The 18845-nt window shown below is 44.0% G+C and overlaps 1 protein-coding gene across 1 annotated transcript in view; it reads right to left on the reverse strand.

The window, feature by feature from the left end:
- Window positions 1-7532: 7532 nt before the first annotated feature.
- Window positions 7533-18845, reverse strand: part of LOC139274645 (E3 ubiquitin-protein ligase TRIM62-like) — a 28440-nt gene continuing 17127 nt past the window's right edge. The window contains exons 6-7 of the mRNA XM_070891324.1: window positions 9695-9843; window positions 7533-8086 (exon numbers count right to left, since the gene is read on the reverse strand). Coding sequence (XP_070747425.1) covers window positions 7533-8086; window positions 9695-9843 — 703 coding nt within the window. The remainder of the gene's footprint in view (window positions 8087-9694; window positions 9844-18845) is intronic.

Raw genomic sequence — 18845 nt, forward strand, 5'->3', positions numbered from 1 at the left:
TACCCATATAGATTCCACATCATCCAAGCTAATGTCCTTCCTAACTATTGCATTAATCTCCTCTTTAACCAGCAATGCTACCCCACCTCCTTTTCCTTTTATTCTATCCTTCCTGAATGTTGAATACCCATGGATGCTGAGTTCCCAGCCCTGATCATCCTGGAGCCACATCTCCGTAATCCCAATCACATCATATCCGTTAACATCTATTTGCACAGTTAATTCATCCACTTTATTACGGATACTCCTTGCATTAAGACGCAAAGCCTTCAGGCTTGTTTTTTTAACACCCTTTGTCCTTTTAGATTTATGATGTAGTGTGGCCCTTTTTGTTTCTTGCCTTTGTTTACTCGGCCTTCCACTATTGCTTTTTACCTTTCTACCATCTGTTTCTGACTCCATATTACTTCGCCCTATCTCGCTGCATAGGTTCCCATCCCCCTGCCATATTAGTTTAACCACTCCCGAACTGCATTAGCAAATGTTACCCCTAGGACATCAGTTCCAAGTGCAGACCGTCCCTTTTGTACAGGTCCCACTTCCCCCAGAACTGGTTCCAATGTCCCAGGAATTTGAATCCCTCCCTCTTGCACAACTGCTCAAGCCACGTATTTATTCTAACTATCCTGCTCCCTCTACTCTGATTAGCACGTGGCACTGTAGCAATCCAGAGATTACTACCTTTCAGGTCCTACTTTTTAATTTAACTCCGAGCTCCCTAAATTCAGCTTGTAGGACCTCTTCCCGCTTCTTACCTATATCGTTGGTACCGACATGTACCACGACAACTGGCTGTTCACCCTCCCTCTCCAGCATGCTCTGCAGCCACTCCGAAACATCCTTGACCCTTGCACTAGGGAGGCAACATACCATCCTGGAGTCTCGGTTGCGGCCGCAGAAACTCCTATCTATTCCCCTTACAATAGAGTCCCCTATCACTATAGCTCTCCCACTCTTTTTCCCACCCTTCTGTGCAGCAGAGCTAGCCTCGGTGCCATGAACTTGGCTGCTGCTGCCCTCCCCTGATGAGTCATCCTCCTCAACAGTATCCAAAGCGGTGTATCGGTTTTGCAAGGGGATGACCGCAGGGGACCCCTGCACTACCTTCCTTGCACTGCTCTTCCTGCTGGTCTTCCATTCCCTAGCTGGCTGTGGACCCTTCACCTGCGGTAAGACCAACTCGCTACACGTGCTACTCACGTCATTCTCAGCATCGTCGATGCTCCAGAGTAAATCCACCCTCAGCTCCAACTCTGCACTGCGGTCTGTCAGGAGCTGGAGGCGGATACACTTCCCGCACACGTAGTCATCAGGGACACCAGAAGTGTCCCTGAGTTCCCACATGGTACAGGAGGAGCATAACACGTGACCAAGCTCTCCTGTCATGACTTAACCCTTAGATTAACTTAAATTGGCAACAACAATGCTAAAGTTTACACACTGTTAAAGAGAAAAAAGAAAAACTACTCACCAATCACCAGCCAATCACTTACCCCCTTGGCTGTGACGTCACTTTTCTGTTTCTTTCTACTTTTTTGCCCTCTCCCTGTAGCTGCACCAGCACGCCTCTCGCTGACCCCGGACTCACGTCTCTCCACGCACCTCCAGACGCCTCTCGCGGCTTTTTGTAGGCCTCTCGCCGACCCCGGACTCACGTCTCTTTAAGAATCATCGGTTGAGTCGCTCAGTGATTGTACAAATGAGCAGAGCATCAGCAGTGCACACATCGTCCAATTGGACCTCAAAATTGCAATCATAGGACCCCAGTTTTCATATTATGTGGCTTCCTGCCTGAAATAGGTAGGTGTTCTAGTTGCCCTTCCTAGGATCTACCAAAGATGGCAGCTGCTGGAGTGCCAGCATAATGGGTGGCAGGTGAGCCAACATCATTTTCATCCCATTACTGCCATTATTGCCATCTGTGGGACCTTGCTGAGCAGAAATTGGCTGCTGCATTGGTCTGCATGACAGTGACTGCATTTCAAGAGTATCTCATTTTGTGTGTAGTGCTTTGGGAGATCTTAAGGCTATGATAACAGATATAAAAATTGCTCTTGATATCAGATTATTTAGTGCCTGAATGCTTGTACATCTGTTCAATAACTGCTCGAAAATGCAAGTCTGTAGTAATTACAAAAAAACTAGAATTAACAACTAAATAACCATTCCACTAGGTGCTAACATTGCAAACAGGCTGATTCCACTAACTGTGTTTCTCAACAGCTGTTCCAATATGAAATAATTATCTTCTGCACGTTTTACTGATTGATGCACGTTGTGAATAGTAATTTCTTTCTCTCGCCAATTGTTGTCTCCTCCCCACCTGAGGGCATTTCTTCCTTGCCAGCGTATCATTCGATATTGTGTTGTTTTCCCTGTGGTAACTGGCCACTAGCCATGTGTGAGCTTTCACAGTAAATAGAAACATAGAAACATAGAAAATAGGTGCAGGAGCAGGCCATTCAGCCCTTCTAGCCTGCACCGCCATTCAATGAGTTCATGGCTGAACATGAAACTTCAGTACCCCATTCCTGCTTTCTCGCCATAACCCTTGATCCCCCGAGTAGTAAGGACTTCATCTAACTCCCTTTTGAATATATTTAGTGAATTGGCCTCAACTACTTTCTGTGGTAGAGAATTCCACAGGTTCACCACTCTCTGGGTGAAGAAGTTTCTCCTCATCTCGGTCCTAAATGGCTTACCCCTTATCCTCAGACTGTGACCCCTGGTTCTGGACTTCCCCAACATTGGGAACATTCTTCCTGCATCTAACCTGTCTAAACCCGTCAGAATTTTAAACGTTTCCATGAGGTCCCCTCTCATTCTTCTGAACTCCAGTGAATACAAGCCCAGTTGATCCAGTCTTTCTTGATAGGTCAGTCCCGCCATCCCGGGAATCAGTCTGGTGAATCTTCGCTGCACTCCCTCAATAGCAAGAATGTCCTTCCTCAAGTTAGGAGACCAAAACTGTACACAATACTCCAGGTGTGGCCTCACCAAGGCCCTGTACAACTGTAGCAACACCTCCCTGCCCCTGTATTCAAATCCCCTCGCTATGAAGGCCAACATGCCATTTGCTTTCTTAACCGCCTGCTGTACCTGCATGCTAACCTTCAATGACTGATGTACCATGACACCCAGGTCTCATTGCACCTTCCCTTTTCCTAATCTGTCACCATTCAGATAATAGTCTGTCTCTCTGTTTTTACCACCAAAGTGGATAACCTCACATTTATCCACATTATACTTCATCTGCCATGCATTTGCCCACTCACCTAACCTATCCAAGTCACTCTGCAGCCTAATAGCATCCTCCTCGCAGCTCACACTGCCACCCAACTTAGTGTCATCCGCAAATTTGGAGATACTGCATTTAATCCCCTCATCTAAATCATTAATGTACAATGTAAACAGCTGGGGCCCCAGCACAGAACCTTGCGGCACCCCACTAGTCACTGCCTGCCATTCTGAAAAGTCCCCGTTTACTCCTACTCTTTGCTTCCTGTCTGACAACCAGTTCTCAATCCACGTCAGCACACTACCCCCAATCCCATGTGCTTTAACTTTGCACATTAATCTCTTGTGTGGGACCTTGTCGAAAGCCTTCTGAAAGTCCAAATATACCACATCAACTGGTTCTCCTTTGTCCACTTTACTGGAAACATCCTCAAAAAATTCCAGAAGATTTGTCAAGCATGATTTCCCTTTCACAAATCCATGCTGACTTGGACCTATCATGTCACCATTTTCCAGTGCACTGCTATGACATCCTTAATAATTGATTCCATCATTTTACCCACGACTGAGGTCAGGCTGACCGGTCTATAATTCCCTGTTTTCTCTCTCCCTCCTTTTTTAAAAAGTGGGGTTACATTGGCTACCCTCCACTCCATAGGAACTGATCCAGAGTCAATGGAATGTTGGAAAATGACTGTCAATGCATCCGCTATTTCCAAGGCCACCTCCTTAAGTACTCTGGGATGCAGTCCATCAGGCCCTGGGGATTTATCGGCCTTCAATTCCATCAATTTCCCCAACACAATTTCCCGACTAATAAAGATTTCCCTCAGTTCCCCCTCCTTACTAGACCCTCTAACCCCTTTTATATCCGGAAGGTTGTTTGTATCCTCCTTAGTGAATACCGAACCAAAGTACTTGTTCAATTGGTCTGCCATTTCTTTGTTCTATGCATTAACCGTAGGCACCAGTCCTATCCTTACCCCAAATTCATTCAAGCAGACTTCGGGCAAAGGTTGTTAATCCTGGTAAAAAGAAAATTCCGTTCCCTAAGCTGGGGGAGGCCAGTTGTAGCTGGCGCCGATCAGCCAATTAACCCCAGGCTGGAGGCCAAAACTGGCATCTTCCTGATCTATTCACTAGATGAACTCACTAAGCCAGAAGGGAAGCGGATCGCACTATAGATCTTGTTTTTCAGGTGATGATATGGAGACTCCTTTTTAAGGAAAATCCAGACTAAATATTGTACAGGGCTGAGTGGCCCTATTCATGATGAAATGGAGGAAATAACAAAAGTTTTGCACAGAATCATAAAATGGGCTGCAAGGTAAAATATAACAGTACATGAAGCAACATGACACAACAATGAGGGCTAGACTTTCCATTATCATCGCTATTGCCCAAAAATGGGCGATATTTCTGGCGTTAGTGGTTGTATTATTTATCGGGATCGCCAGAATATCGCCCATTTTTAAAACCACTAGTTTCACCTTTTTAATTTGGGCGATAGCCAGTATAGCGATGTGAAATGGGCGATAGCGATGTATTCCATCGTGCAAGGCCAGCGTCCGGCTGTTCTGCACATGTGTGTGTTTTTTTTTCAGGTGATTAACTTTTCCCATGATTCAGAAGGTCAGGGGTCATCTGTGCATGCTCAGAAGACTGAAAGAGAGGGAGAGAGAGAACGGATTACAGTCGAGGCAAGCAGAGAGAAAATAATAAATACCTGATACTAGAATGGAGATGGATTATGAGGAGTTGGCAGTGGAGTGATGTTGGTGAGGTGGCAGAGGTGGGTGAGGGGAGTGATTTGGCAGAGGTTTGTGGGAGAAGGAGAGCCAAAAGATTCACTGATGAAGCAAACGCAGCCCTTGTCCACGAGGTGGAAACTCGGTGGGGCCAATTAGCCCGGGGTGGTCATGGGAAACCGACCCCCCCCCCCCCCCCCGGTCTGTATATACCAAAGAATCTGGGCGGAGATCGCCGAGGTTGTAACATCGGCGGCCCACGATGTGCGAGAGCCAAACTAGTGCCGCAAGTGCTGGACCGACCTGGTTGGGTCTGGAAGAGTAAGTATTAAATTATTACATTTATAATTGTAATGATGCAATGTCTCATTAATGAAAATGTAAATCTGCTGGATTGTAATTAAGCTGGTAATCTTGGTGTCATGCATTGGTTCCTAACCATGATCTTATTAAATTTATTCTCCGACCGTAAACATAACCATGCATCAATTGCATACAAAGCGTATTAGCATATAACATTAATGATGAATAGCATGGGTGAAGACTAATTGTGGATTATAATATCTGTGTGTTCTGTGTGTTGTGTAATAATATCTGGCAATGTCTGTAACAGTACCTAGGCAATTAGCTTATGCCATGCTCTTGTGATCTTTGTAGAGGAAGATTTCTAAGAATAGAGCAGAGTAGAGGCGGACCGGAGGAGCAGGCCTTAGCACTTGTTGGTGTGCATAAACATTCGGCCACCCATGGTGGTGCCGATCCCATGTTGCGCTGCACATGCAAGAAAACCCGGAACTTGCGATCCGTCAAGTTTCTCCTTGACAGATTATTCGCATGTGCCCCAAAAACACTTTCAGCAAATGCCCATGAAACCCTTACACCTATAAGGCCTGCTTTTACCAGCGTAAGGGTTAAAATAAATGTTAAATTAAAATTGTTTAAATAATTAAATCATACAAAAACATTTAAAATTAGTTCATGTAAATTTTGGGCCAGAATAAAATGTTTTTATTATATTTCAAAAAAATTATTTTTTTATTTTAAATGCTTAATCAAAGATACTTTTAATTAATTTTGAACATGAGAATATTTTTTTCATTAAAATTCTGTTAATTATTTATTTATTTGGTGATTCCTAATATGCTATGGGGATTCTGTTCATAAATGGAATTCTCATAAGCTTATGAGGAATCTCCCTTTCTAATTGGAGAACCTGGCCCACGTTATCCCAGAGACGCTTCCGAACCGCCTGCGTCCCTGGAATCTGTGGGTCTTTATGCAGGCCTGAGGTCCCAGGATCCGAAGACTCCGAAGCTCTGGAGCCACCACAAGTAGTTTCGGTTTTTGTTTCAGGTCGGAGGTGTACTCCAGGATACGCCTCCAACTGCAAATTTCCACCCAATATAACATGTTGCATTATTAATAAAAAGTTGCGGTACAATATTATAGAGATTTTTTTTCCTTTGAAGTCCTTCTTTGGTTATGATTTATCTCAGCTGGCCTGTTATCAGAGCAGTCGAATTGGCTGTAGCGCCCTGTGTTATGTAGAGAAAAACTATCCAGTGTGTTGCTTCTGATCACTATCTAATGACTTCTGCTGAAAGTGTATGTATGCCAATGTCAGGGGATCAGGCTTGGCTGTGATGCTCTCAGCAGTGACATAGCTTGCTCCAACTCCAAGGCTTACATAATGACTACTTGGATGAAGTACTGGAGGGCAACAAGCAGTAGCGAAACCATATCCCAGCATGCCTTCAGGAGAGATGGGGAGGCAAGAAAATTGGAAAAAAAAGATTGGCATGAATGGTAATTTATCACATCTGCCATCAAGCCATGGAGAAAAGTCAAAATAACCTGAAAATTACTATTAGTAATATTATCACATCAACAAATAACAGGTTCCTGTAACGTTCCTCTGTCTGTTATTTTAGGGGATCTATACAACCCCATTTCTACGGTTCATCATTTCTCTGCTTGCTCTTTGCTACAAAAATCCAAAACTAATTCCACTGCCTTACCCTCCAGCCCTGTTCACATGTTAACTCATTTAAAAAAAAACAACAACCACTCACTACATGGCTGACAGAGAAATGTCAGACAATTGTGTTAAGCGTTTATCACAACAGTATTTTATAGGTTTGCATGTTTTAATCTGAAGCAAAATCAGACTAAGCCAGACCTTGCCTCCCAGAGAAGGAATTTACCAGCAAAGGCTCAAAATAAATATACCACCCAGTATTTTTAAGGAATTCAATGCAGCTTACCAAGAGAAGTCACCAGAACTATTGTGAGGTCAATTTTAATCTAATCCACCTGTCTGGAAATTGACAGGGTTGGGTGCAACGCCCGTTTTACACTCGCCCAATTTTACTCTCCACTAAAGTCAATGGAGAATAATATTGGGCAGGGAGTAAAACCGACATTTCACCCGATCCTATGGGTTTCCTGCTCGGCTAGTTGGGATAAAATTACCCCCACTTGAAAGCACTTTCCTTTTGCCTTTTTAATCACAGAAATTCTATGAACAGATTTTTGAACAGTCAGTGGCTACATCTGGCCAATTCCTTTCAGTTGCAAAACAGTTAAAGGTGCAAAATTTCCTCCTTTGCTGTTGCAGGGATTTAAAATAGGGTAAAGCGCTTCAGTAAATTTGTGATAAAAGGGCACTAAAAGTGTCATTTTCTCAGCATCATAAAATGCTAGCACACCCCCAGTGTAATTTAAATAAACTCCAACTCGTTCCAGTTTTCCCTTGACAGTAACTTTTAGGGGTATGTTATTGTGCCACGCAGTATGCTGCTCACAGCTGCATTCCAGAGACCACGACACATTGTTCCTGCCTAACCAACATTTGCCTTTCCTGGGTATGGAGGAATAGGCAACCCCAATCTCCCAATCAGACTTGCTCTTCACCACCACCTCCCAGTAATGATTGCCAAATGTAAAGCCTTGAGAGCCAAGCACATACAAAGTGTCATCAAAGCGTTTGGGGCTGTATGGAGCCTTTATAATCTCATCGGTGTAGCGTACAATTGTTCGGTCTTCTGAAAGGATAAGGTTTTCATTTGCAGTTAGAGGGTCAAAGGTAACAGTAGTCGCATCTGTGTTTTTAAAAAAAGAAAAGGTCATCCAAAATAAGCTCATTAAAATAAACATATTTAACATCACTATATTGCATTATGTTCTAACTGCAATACTTTAATTCTTGTTCATCAACAATAGACTGCTAAGTAGTGCCATGGTGCAGTGCAATTCTTTCAGTGCATTCTACTACAAGAACTTTGACTTAAATAGTGCCTTGAACATAATAAAACATCCAAAAGTGCTTCATAGAGACAAAAATAACAGAACACCGAGTTGTGGGAGAGGAATTAGGGGAGGTGAATAAAGTCATAAACAAAGAAGTTAGGTTTTGAGGCTGCTTTTAAAGGAGATGAGAAAGGTAGGGTTTAAGGAGAGAGCTCCAGAGTGTGACACTAAGAAAGTTAAAGGCTCTGAGACCAAAGATGGAATAGGGGGAATGCAAAGGAGACCAGAGTCATGAGCAATTGGCACATGCAGGAACATAGGGCTGAAGAAGTTTATAGATGCAGGGAGTGACAAAGCCCTGGAGGGCTTGGTAGCTGAAGATGAGGATTTTGAACTTGATGTACTGGAGCATAGTGAGCCAATGAAGGTTAGAAACAACAGGGGTGATAGAGGATCAGGAACTTAGTTCTAAATAGAATGCAGGCGGCAGAGTTTGGGTGAAGTTATAATTTGCGACGGGTGAATCGTTTCCACCCTAATTGAGTTTGGAGGCGATAAAGACATAATAAATGTCACAGTAAATGTGAGATAGAAGCAGAGAGAGACAATGTTGCAGAGTGAAAATACACAGACTTGGTGGTGACTAGGATGTAGGGTTTGAAGCTCAGCTCAGAGTTAAACAAGAACTATGGTTGTGTGCCATCAGACACAGCCCAACGGAGGAGGCAGGGAGAGATGGAGTCGGGGAACAAGGTACAAGCTTTTAGTGGGGTACTAACAGGATGGCAATGGCCTTGCCAGTGTTGAGTTGAGGGAAGTTCGTGTTGATCTAGCATGTGATATCAACTAAGCAATCAAACAGCAGGTTGAGGCATCAAGTACTATGCTTACAGTTTCCTACATGGAGAGTTTGCTGTTTCACTCAGAGAGAAGTGACAGAGATCAGAAACTTCCCCAAAGGCATATATGGAACACTCATAAGTAGCTCTCATTAAGTCATTACATATATCTCCTACAAGCCAGTCAAGAGTGTCACTGGCAGAGGTCTGGGAGCAACAGTGAGGGGATTGATAAGAGACAAGAAATATTTTACTAAGAAACATGTACTCCTGCAGGATTTGTGATGTAATTTATTGCTGAAATTTTTCTTTTCAGTGAAATGTAGCTGCTGTACACAGGAGGATAATGTGAAAAGAGCATACAAAGCCTGCATTAAAAATAAGAAGTTCTTTTAAATTAAAAAATGAGTTTCTTTAGGACCCCACCCCCTCTTATTCCATCTGTTGGACCTTAACTCTCAGCATAAGAAACTCAGAAATAGGATGTATAAATATATAATTACTTTCAATAGTATTATGAACATTTCATTTCTTATTTAAATCATACCACTGTAATATATATATTTAATTGTAGAAGAATTAGGCCATTGCTGTATTGCAAAATGAAATGATCAGACTCACATGCCAGTAGGGCTTTTCTGACTGAATTATCATTCTTGGACAAACTGTTGAAAAGCTTGTTGATTGACTTAATCAAAGAAGAAAGTTTGCCGTCATCAACCACAGTGTCATGAATAACCAGTGTCTCTTTATTTATTAAAGAATTGATGCTAAAAGAAAAAATAAATTAATATGTTGTTTGCATCATGGGAATATTACAACACTGACCACAGAAACAAAAACATTTTAAACTAAAAAAAGATCAAATTAAATATATGTCAGTGTATTCAGTGAAGAATTGAAAGGGTGCTGAGGCCTGCCGCGTATGCATTGTGCACAGCACTGTGTAATAGGGTGGAGGCGAGCCTGTGACACTGAAGGCCTGTGCACCAGGTGTGTGCTACAGTTCTTAATGAGCCGAAATTCAGGTCAAGCCTCAGTACCTGAACAGCATTGCAGCTGCTCATTGCCCATGTGAAACAGCTGCTGGATAGCAGGTCCCACTTCGTTATGACAGGGCCTTTACTTAAAGTGCAGTCGGCTTGGTAGTTGTATGAAGTAGCAATATTTTGACACAGTAATTTGTATATTTCATTGAATTTTTGTTTTTGTTTTCCCGACTGAAGCCATGCCCACCTTCTTAAAACTACATCTCCGATACCCATCTGGGGTGTTTGGAAGGGAACTGCAATTGCACAGAGCCTACATAGCACCTATGGTATCCCACCAGCCATCTCTCTATCTAGGGAAGGAAAAGTAGGATCAGTGATGACACAAGGAACAGCCTTCACACCTTTGAGGTCAAGAACAAGCCACCCATACATTGGCAGCCAAGTATCCTAGCCAAGCCATTCATATTTCCGCATTTCTGAGGAGATCTGCATATGGAAACAATGATTTACTGGAGAGGCTGTATGTAATAGAACTGTGCAGACTCCTGTAGCCAGACTTTGAAACCACTTCAAGGACAGGGTTAGTGGTTGTCAAGGTGACTGCTGCCATGAAATTTTTAAGCTACTAAACCTTTCTAAGCAATAGCAGGACATATCTGACTAATCTTCGAAAATATGCACAACTTCATCATGCAGGTGACACACATATTGTTTGCCCAGACCAGGGATTTCATTATTTCCCCCATGGATTGATTGCCGTGAAACGGAGGATAACCATTGAAGCCCTTTTACAAAACCAGGAGCTAGACCTAAAGAGGAATACAATGAGACATCAGTCTCTTGGTGGAGCAGATCATTGGGATGCTGAAACAAAAGTTCATAAGCCTCAACCAATCAGGAGTTTTCCTGCACAGTCGGCACAAGATATCGCGGAGTATTACAGCCGACTGTGTTTAATACAACTTGGCTCTGTGAAGGCTATTGTCATGGATTATGGAGAAGAAGAGAGCCTGCCTCAACCAGTGGCAGAAGAAGTTCCTGAACTGGGAGCTAGAAGAGATGTCTGCATCCTAAAATGTTTCTGCTCTGTGTCATGCTGAGGTTGTACTGTAAATCTAGTCACGGCTGATCTGACTTGACAGAGAAGTGATACGAGACTTCCTGCAGGGGGTACTCTCACACCACTTCGGTTTGATACTGCATGGAGTGTACATTCATCAAGGTGTCAAACAAGGTTTAAAAAATAACCAAGGGGGTTCTACATTAATATTAATGGATTCGACAATACAGATGCTGCTACATGCATTGCCTAAACATTTAAAAATTGAACTGCTTGGAACCAGATCAGCACATGTGTGTAATCATGCATACACAGGGCTCTCTCCTAGGTCGAAGAATTGGAGATGCAGCCAGACAGTACTGTCTGAGGACAGTAGCTACAATGTAAATGCATCATTATTCATACGTGCTCCACACTGACCAGATGCTTTCAGTACATGATCAATTATCACTTCCAAATCCTTTTCCTTTTTCACCATCAGCAATTGGGGATCTTGCCTTACTAGTCCTACATAGTCACTGGACTATAAAATAGTACCTTTTCATTGGGCTAGACTTTTCATCAGGATTTGGGCGATATTTCTGGCGTTAGTAATAATATTATTTTTCGGGATCGCCGGAATATCACCCATTTTAAAAACTGCTAGTTTTGATTTTTTAATTTGGGTGTTAGCCATAGCGATGTGAAATGGGCGTTAGCAATTTATTCCATCGTGCAAAGCTGGCATCCATAGCAATGGCCGTTCTGCGCATGCATGATTTCTTTTTATTGATTAACTTTTCCCGCAATTCTGGAGGTCAGGGGTCATCTGCACATGCACAGAACACAGAGAGAGAGAGAGAGAGTCGAGAATAGTTGTGGGTGGAAAGCTGGTTTGGAGGGATTGATTTTTTTCACGAAAATAATTGGAAATAATTTTATTAGAAATAATGGAGCATGTAGAGGAGGTGATGGCTGATGTCATAGAGGTGGAGGAGGTAGGTGAAGGGAGTGATCTGGGTGAGGTGGGGAAGATGATGGGTGTCAAAAGGCGTGCAAAGCGTTTTTCTAAGGTAGCCAATGCTGCCCTCGCACAAGAGGTAGAAACTCGTTGGGCCCAATTGACCCACTGTGGTCGTGGGTTTATCAACGTATATGGGCGGAGATCGTCAAAGTGATCTCATCTGTGACACATGAGGTCCGTGAGCCGAACCAGTGCTGCAAGTGCTGGAATGACCTTGTTGGTTCCGGAAGAGCAAGTATTAAATTTGTTAAATTTATAAATTGCAATGATGCAATGACTCATTAATTCAAATGTAGATCTGCTGGCTTGTAATTAGGCTGGTAATCTTGGTGTCATGTGTTAGTTCCTAACTTCGATCTTCTTAAATTTATTCTCAGACCATAGATATAACCATGCATTCAATTGCATACAAAACATATTAGCATATAACGTTAATGATGAATAGCAAGGGCGATAACTAATTGTGGATTATCTGTGTGTTGTGTGTGTTGTGTGCGTTGTGTTGTGTGTGTTGTGTAATAGTAATAGTATCTATTAATATCTGTAATATCTGTAATAGTACCTAAGCAATGAACTTATGCCATGCTCTTGTCACCTTTGCAGAGGAAACTGTTGAAAAACTGGGCTGAGTAGAGGTGGACTGGAGGAGGACCAGCAGACCTCTGCCAACTCACCAACCTCAAGGACCGGGCGTTGGCGTTAGTGGGAGTCCACAATCGGTCAGCCACCCGTGGTGGTGCTGAACCTGTTCTTGTGCCACATGAGTTATGTATAAACCATTGGTGATTTAAAGTAATTTAATGCCATTTCAGTACAACATATGATTGACGTAATGTTATGTAATGTTATGCAATTAATGCTGGGAACATGAAATATCATTATAATGCAATGCAGATTCTGTACTATCATGATGTTAATTATATGTGACATCTGTCAGTGATATTTATAACAGTAGTGTTGCTCCTCGTACATATGCCTGCGTAGCGTAAGCATTCTCATGTCACCCTGGCATCCCCATCTCTTCTACTAACCTCATTTATGTTTTTTAGGTCATCAGGCTTCGCAGGCTACCCAGGATCTCCAGGCTCAAACAGGCTACCTTGGTTCCCCAGGTTCTGCATGCTTCGCAGGCTCCTCAGGCTCTCCAGCATACGCAGGCTGCATCTGGAGGTGAGGAGGCAAAAGCCTCTCGTCTACTCGTGCACGTCCTCTTGTCCATTGAGGACAGTGAGGAGGTGGAAGAAGAGCCTGCAGCAGGTTCTTCCAATGTTCCTGCTGTCACGTCCTCGTCCACCGAGGAAGCAGCGGGGCCAAGCTACTTGTAGCAGGGCACCCCGACTGGTTCAATGCCTGCGCGAACTCCATGGAGGTTGGTTCAGCAAGGTCGGATTGCTCCAAGATCAGCAGATATCAGCCTGGACATGGTCCAACTGTCTTGGACGAACGTCGACATTGAGCGAGAGCTCCTCCAGGCAATGGGCGGGTTTACTGGGCACATTGCCGCTCTGATGCGATAGTCTCAGAGGAGATGCCGCGGATTGTTGAGGCAATGGAGAGAATAGCCGAGTCCATGATGCCAGAATATGGCACTGCACACCAAGGTGCTGTACCGCCATTGCCGACGCATGCGAGTCAGGAGGAAGCAGTTACTTCTGACTCGGAGTACGTTTCCATGCCGTATATCCTCTGTAATACTATGTAATTTTATGTATTCTTTCATTTCACTTTTTTGGCTAACAGGCGCCACATGATTTCGCTTTTTGATTTCTCCTGCTTTTACTGTTTTGATTGATTTAGTTATTTTTGTTAGCTTTGTTTCGCTTAAACTAATTTGGAAAAACATCCCTCCATCTAATGTTTGTGGAGGCACTTAAAGGCTGCACACAATCCCACAGTCCCATCTGGCTGCCTAAAACAGGGCACTTTCATTGCATCTTTTGCAACGACAGAAAGTCCAAGTTTTAACTCCTTTCCAAACCATACTTGGCCAGCTCAACACACTATATTCAGCATTTCATATGGAGAGGGTGTGGTTTATGATGTTGAAGATTGAGTGGCTAGAATACTTAAAGGGTTGATGGTGGATAAGCAATGGCAAACATTGAACATGGATGAAATTCAACAATTGTACATCCCTATCTGGAGTAAAAACAAAACGGGGAAGGTGGTTCAACCGTGGCTAACAAGGGAAATTAAGGATAGTGTTAAATCCAAGGAAGAGGCATATAAATTGGCCAGAAAAAGCAGCAAACCTGAGGACTGGGAGAAATTTAGAATTCAGCAGAGGAGGACAAAGGGTTTAATTAGGAGGGGGAAAATAGAGTATGAGAGGAAGCTTGTCGAGAACATAAAAACTGACTGCAAAAGCTTCTATAGATATGTGAAGAGAAAAAGATTAGTGAAGACAAACGTAGGTCCCTTGCAGTCAGAATCAGGTGAATTTTTTATTTTGGAAAAAAGAAATGGCAGACCAATTGAACAAATACTTTGGTTCTGTCTTCAGGAAGGAAGACACATATAACCTTCCGGAAATACTAGGGGACAGAGAATTTAGCGGGAAGGAGGAACTGAAGGAAATCCTTATTAGTCAGGAAATTGTGTTAGGGAAATTGATGGGATTGAAGGCCGATAAATCCCCAGGGCCTGAAAGTCTGCATCCCAGAGTACTTAAAAAAGTGGTCCTAGAAATAGTGGATGCATCGGTGATCATTTTCCAACAGTCTATCGATTCTGGATCAGTTCCTATGGACTGGAGGGTAACTAATGTAACATCACTTTTTAAAAAAGGAGGGAGAGAGAAAACAGGTATTATAGATCGGTCCAAGTCAGCATGGATTTATGAAAGGGAAATCATGTTTGACAAATCTTCTCAGATTTTTTGAGGAGGTGACAAGGGAGAACCAGTGGATGTGGTGTATTTGGACTTTAAAAAGGCTTTTGACAAGAGATTAGTGTGCAAAATTAAAGCACATGGTATTGGGGGTAATGTATTGACAGGAAGCAGAGAGTAGGGATAAACGGGTCCTTCTCAGAATGGCAGGCAGTGACTAGTGGGGTGCCACAGGGCTCAGTGCTGGAACCCCAGTTATTTACAATATACATCAATGATTTAGATGAAGGAAGTGAGTGTAATATCTCCAAGTTTGCAGATGACACTAAGCTGGGTGGCGGTGTGAGCTGTGAGGAGGATGCTAAGAGGCTGCAGGGTGACTTAGACAGGTTAGGTGAGTGGGCAAATGCATGGCAGATGCAGTATAATGTGGATAAATGTGAGGTTATTCACTTTGGGGGCAAAAACATGAAGGCAGACTTATATCTGAATGGTGACAGATTAGAAAAAGGGGAGGTGCAACAAGACCTGGGTGTCATGGCACATCAGTCATTGAAAGTTGGCATGCAGGTACAGCAGGCAGTGAAGAAGGCAAATGGTATTTTGGCCTTCATAGCTAGGGGATTTGAGTATAGGAGCAGGGAGATCTTAATGCAGTTGTACAGGGCCTTGGTGAGGCCTCACCTGGAATATTGTGTTCAGTTTTGGTCTCCTAATCTGAGGAATGACGTTCTTGCTATTGAGGGAGTGCAGTGAAGGTTCACCAGATGATTCGCAGGATGGCGGGAGTGACATATGAAGAGAGACTGGATCGACTAGGCCTGTATTCACTGGAGTTTAGAAGAATGAGAGGGGATCTCATAGAAACTTATAAAATTCTGACAGGACTGAACAGGTTAGACGCAGGAAGAATGTTCCCAATGTTGGGGACGTCCAGAACCAGGGGTCACAGTCTAAGGATAAGGGGTAAGCCATTTAGGACCGAGATGAGGAGAAACTTCTTCACTCAGAGAGTTGTTAACCTCTGGAATTCTCTACCGCAGAGAGTTGATGCCAGTTCGTTAGATATATTCAAGAGGGAGTGAGATATGGCCCTGACGGCTAAAGGATCAAGGGGTATGGAGAGAAAGCAGGAAAGGGGTACTGAGGTGAATGATCAGCTGTGATCTTATTGAATGGTGGTGCAGGCTCGAAGGGCCGAATGGCCTACTCCTGCACCTATTTTCTATGTTTCTATATTTCTAAGTTGCTCAAAACCCCAAGAATATGTTGAACTGATGGCATGTCATCGGCTCTTCTGTGCTCTATTTTGTTAATCATTTAAATTTGATTTGAATGTTTCAAAATTCAAATCTTCGATTCAAATGTTTGATGGGCCATGGTTCCATTGCTGCTGGATGGGGGAGGGGATAAATGGTTTACTAACTTTTCTGGATAGCAGTCATCATGGTTGAGGAAATTCATATTTTTTAAGGAAGGATTCCGTAATTATTGCACAACTATTTATTTTTGTGAATCACAGGTTATTTTCAAATGATTTATTTTTTAAATAAAATGTCAGGGGTTGAAATTGCCCCTTTATGAGACGCCTGTTAGCGCCTCTGGTGGGGCTAAACAGTTTTCACCCAGCAAGGGGTGGGGGAGGGCGTTACCGGCTAGCGGGACGCTGGGAATTTCTCCCCATTAATGTTTTCTACAGCTTAAGTGAACTTCTCAAAACTAATTTCTCATTTTCTATATACAAGTGTATGTGCATTGCAGAGAGCGAATACTGAGCTTCCATGGGAACTGTCGGTGCTGGATGGGAGGCAGTAATATTCTGTTGTCTGACACAGTTGCTATATATCTCGCAGGTCGCGGCCATAAAAGGAGCGGCGAGCAGCGGCCTGGGAGCAGCGTGGAGGCATGCCACTACAAGGTACAGCGCAAGCTGCTGCAGGAGAGCATCGGCAGCGAGAAGTGGCGTCAGCAAGGTTCAGGTCGGTGATTGGCGCATGGGCAGGTGCAGCAGGAGCGACGAGATCGGGGCGAAGGAGCTGTTGAGAGATTGTGGAGGGATGTGATCGGCGCCCAGGGGAGGAGTGAGTTTGGGGCCAGGGGCCCAGGGGCAGCACGGGCCAGCCCACACTGCGATATGTGTGCGCACTGGGTCCGTCAGCAGAGCAGGTCTCCAGTTGTCTTGGGTAATCCTTGCCACTGGACCAAGACCTAGCTCTGTCAAGCCCGTGTGGTGGCTGGTGTGCAACGGCCACCACACATTAAAAAAATCCACGCAGAGGCATCTTCCACCCTTGAGGACATAGTTCGGGTTCTTCTTTCGAAACACCTGTGAACACATCCTTTTTTTTGGCGTGGAAGCATGTCATCCTCATTTCGAGGGACCGCCTATGATGATGATATGAATGAAAACTAACATTCGTAGCAATGTCACACAACTTTTGCTTAGCAACTATTACTGAGTCTGTACGCGAGGTAGAAATGATTCTGTCTAAAATTATCTCCAGCTCTTCTGTATGTGTCTCAAAGCACTGCACGCAATGGGCTAGATTTTCTGTGTAAACCCTGTAAAGGCAGAGCGCAGAATGGAAAATCATAGAGGAACAGATCATCTGCCCATAACAGATCCAGCCCGATTTTACTTTAAATCAAGGGAAGTGGGTACCATTACAGACATCTAACTCCCCTCACACAATTTTCCTTGTTGCTCTCCGCCAGATGATAATTCACGCCCAGGCAATACATATAAAAATCTACCCAAAGAAATCTACCAATGGACGGCAATGAGATTAATGTGTTACTTTGTAACTTTGGTGAGCATTGGCTGAGGGAGGAAAGTTGGCAAAGACACTTGGAAAATTCTCTGCTTTTTTTCAATTGGTATCGTAGAGTCTTTAACTTCTACACAGGCACCTCCAAAACTGCAGCACTCCCTTAGTACTGCATTGTATTGTCACCATAGATCGTGAACTAAAGTGCTCGGGGGCGAAATTGCCCTGCGCCCCGTTTGGAGGTGGTAACCTTCCAGGGCCGGGACATTTATCGCCCAGACCGGAAGCTCCGCCACCGGCGCAGAATTCTGCCCTTCTGCCCCTCAACAGAGGCGGAGCGCAATCGGAGGCACTCTGCGTCCATGGAGGGGTGCTCCCAGGGCGGTTGAGTGGCGCTGGGCCCAGCGGCGCGCTCCCTAGCCCAACGCCCCGCCAGCTCCGCGTAATCCTGACTCGGCAGACCACCCCTCCCCTTCAATTAAAGGGCCACAAGAGATGCCCTTGATCGGGCCAACAGCCTGGCACCCAAAACGGAATGCCGGGCTGCAGGATGGCAGCCTGGTCGAGGCAAGGGCTGCCACTGTCGGGCCGACAAAGGGGCGTCTTGGCAGCGGATGTCCGCAAGCTTCGCGACCCGCGAAACTGGCAGTGACCTCGGCTGGCGCCATCCTCACCACCAGCGGGGCAATTTCCCCCACATGACACAAAGATGTCAGCATGCACGACAATGATGTCATCGCCGTCCGTGTGTCAGTCCAGGGCAAAAATCGCAAGGTGCGTCCCTACTGGCACAACACCTCCAAAATCTCTGGGGCAATTTCCCCTTCCCCCAGGCGCTAACCTCATTGCACCTCATTAGCACCCCCTGGAAGTGCTAATGGGACTATAAAAAAGTGCAATTTCGGCCCCTAGTGTGAACTTTGAACCCACAATCTTCTGACCTAGAGTCGAGAGCACTACCAACTGAGCTAAATTGCCGCAAAATATGTAATAGCTCCAAGTAAATAAAGAATGAAAAATGGACACAGATGAATATTTATTTTAACACAAATTTAAAATCATAACAATAAATAATCTTAAATATTACACATACACATTGATAAAGATTATTTTGCAAAA

Source organism: Pristiophorus japonicus, chromosome 10 (genome assembly GCF_044704955.1).
Source record: "Pristiophorus japonicus isolate sPriJap1 chromosome 10, sPriJap1.hap1, whole genome shotgun sequence".
In the NCBI taxonomy this organism is placed as follows: domain Eukaryota; kingdom Metazoa; phylum Chordata; class Chondrichthyes; family Pristiophoridae; genus Pristiophorus; species Pristiophorus japonicus.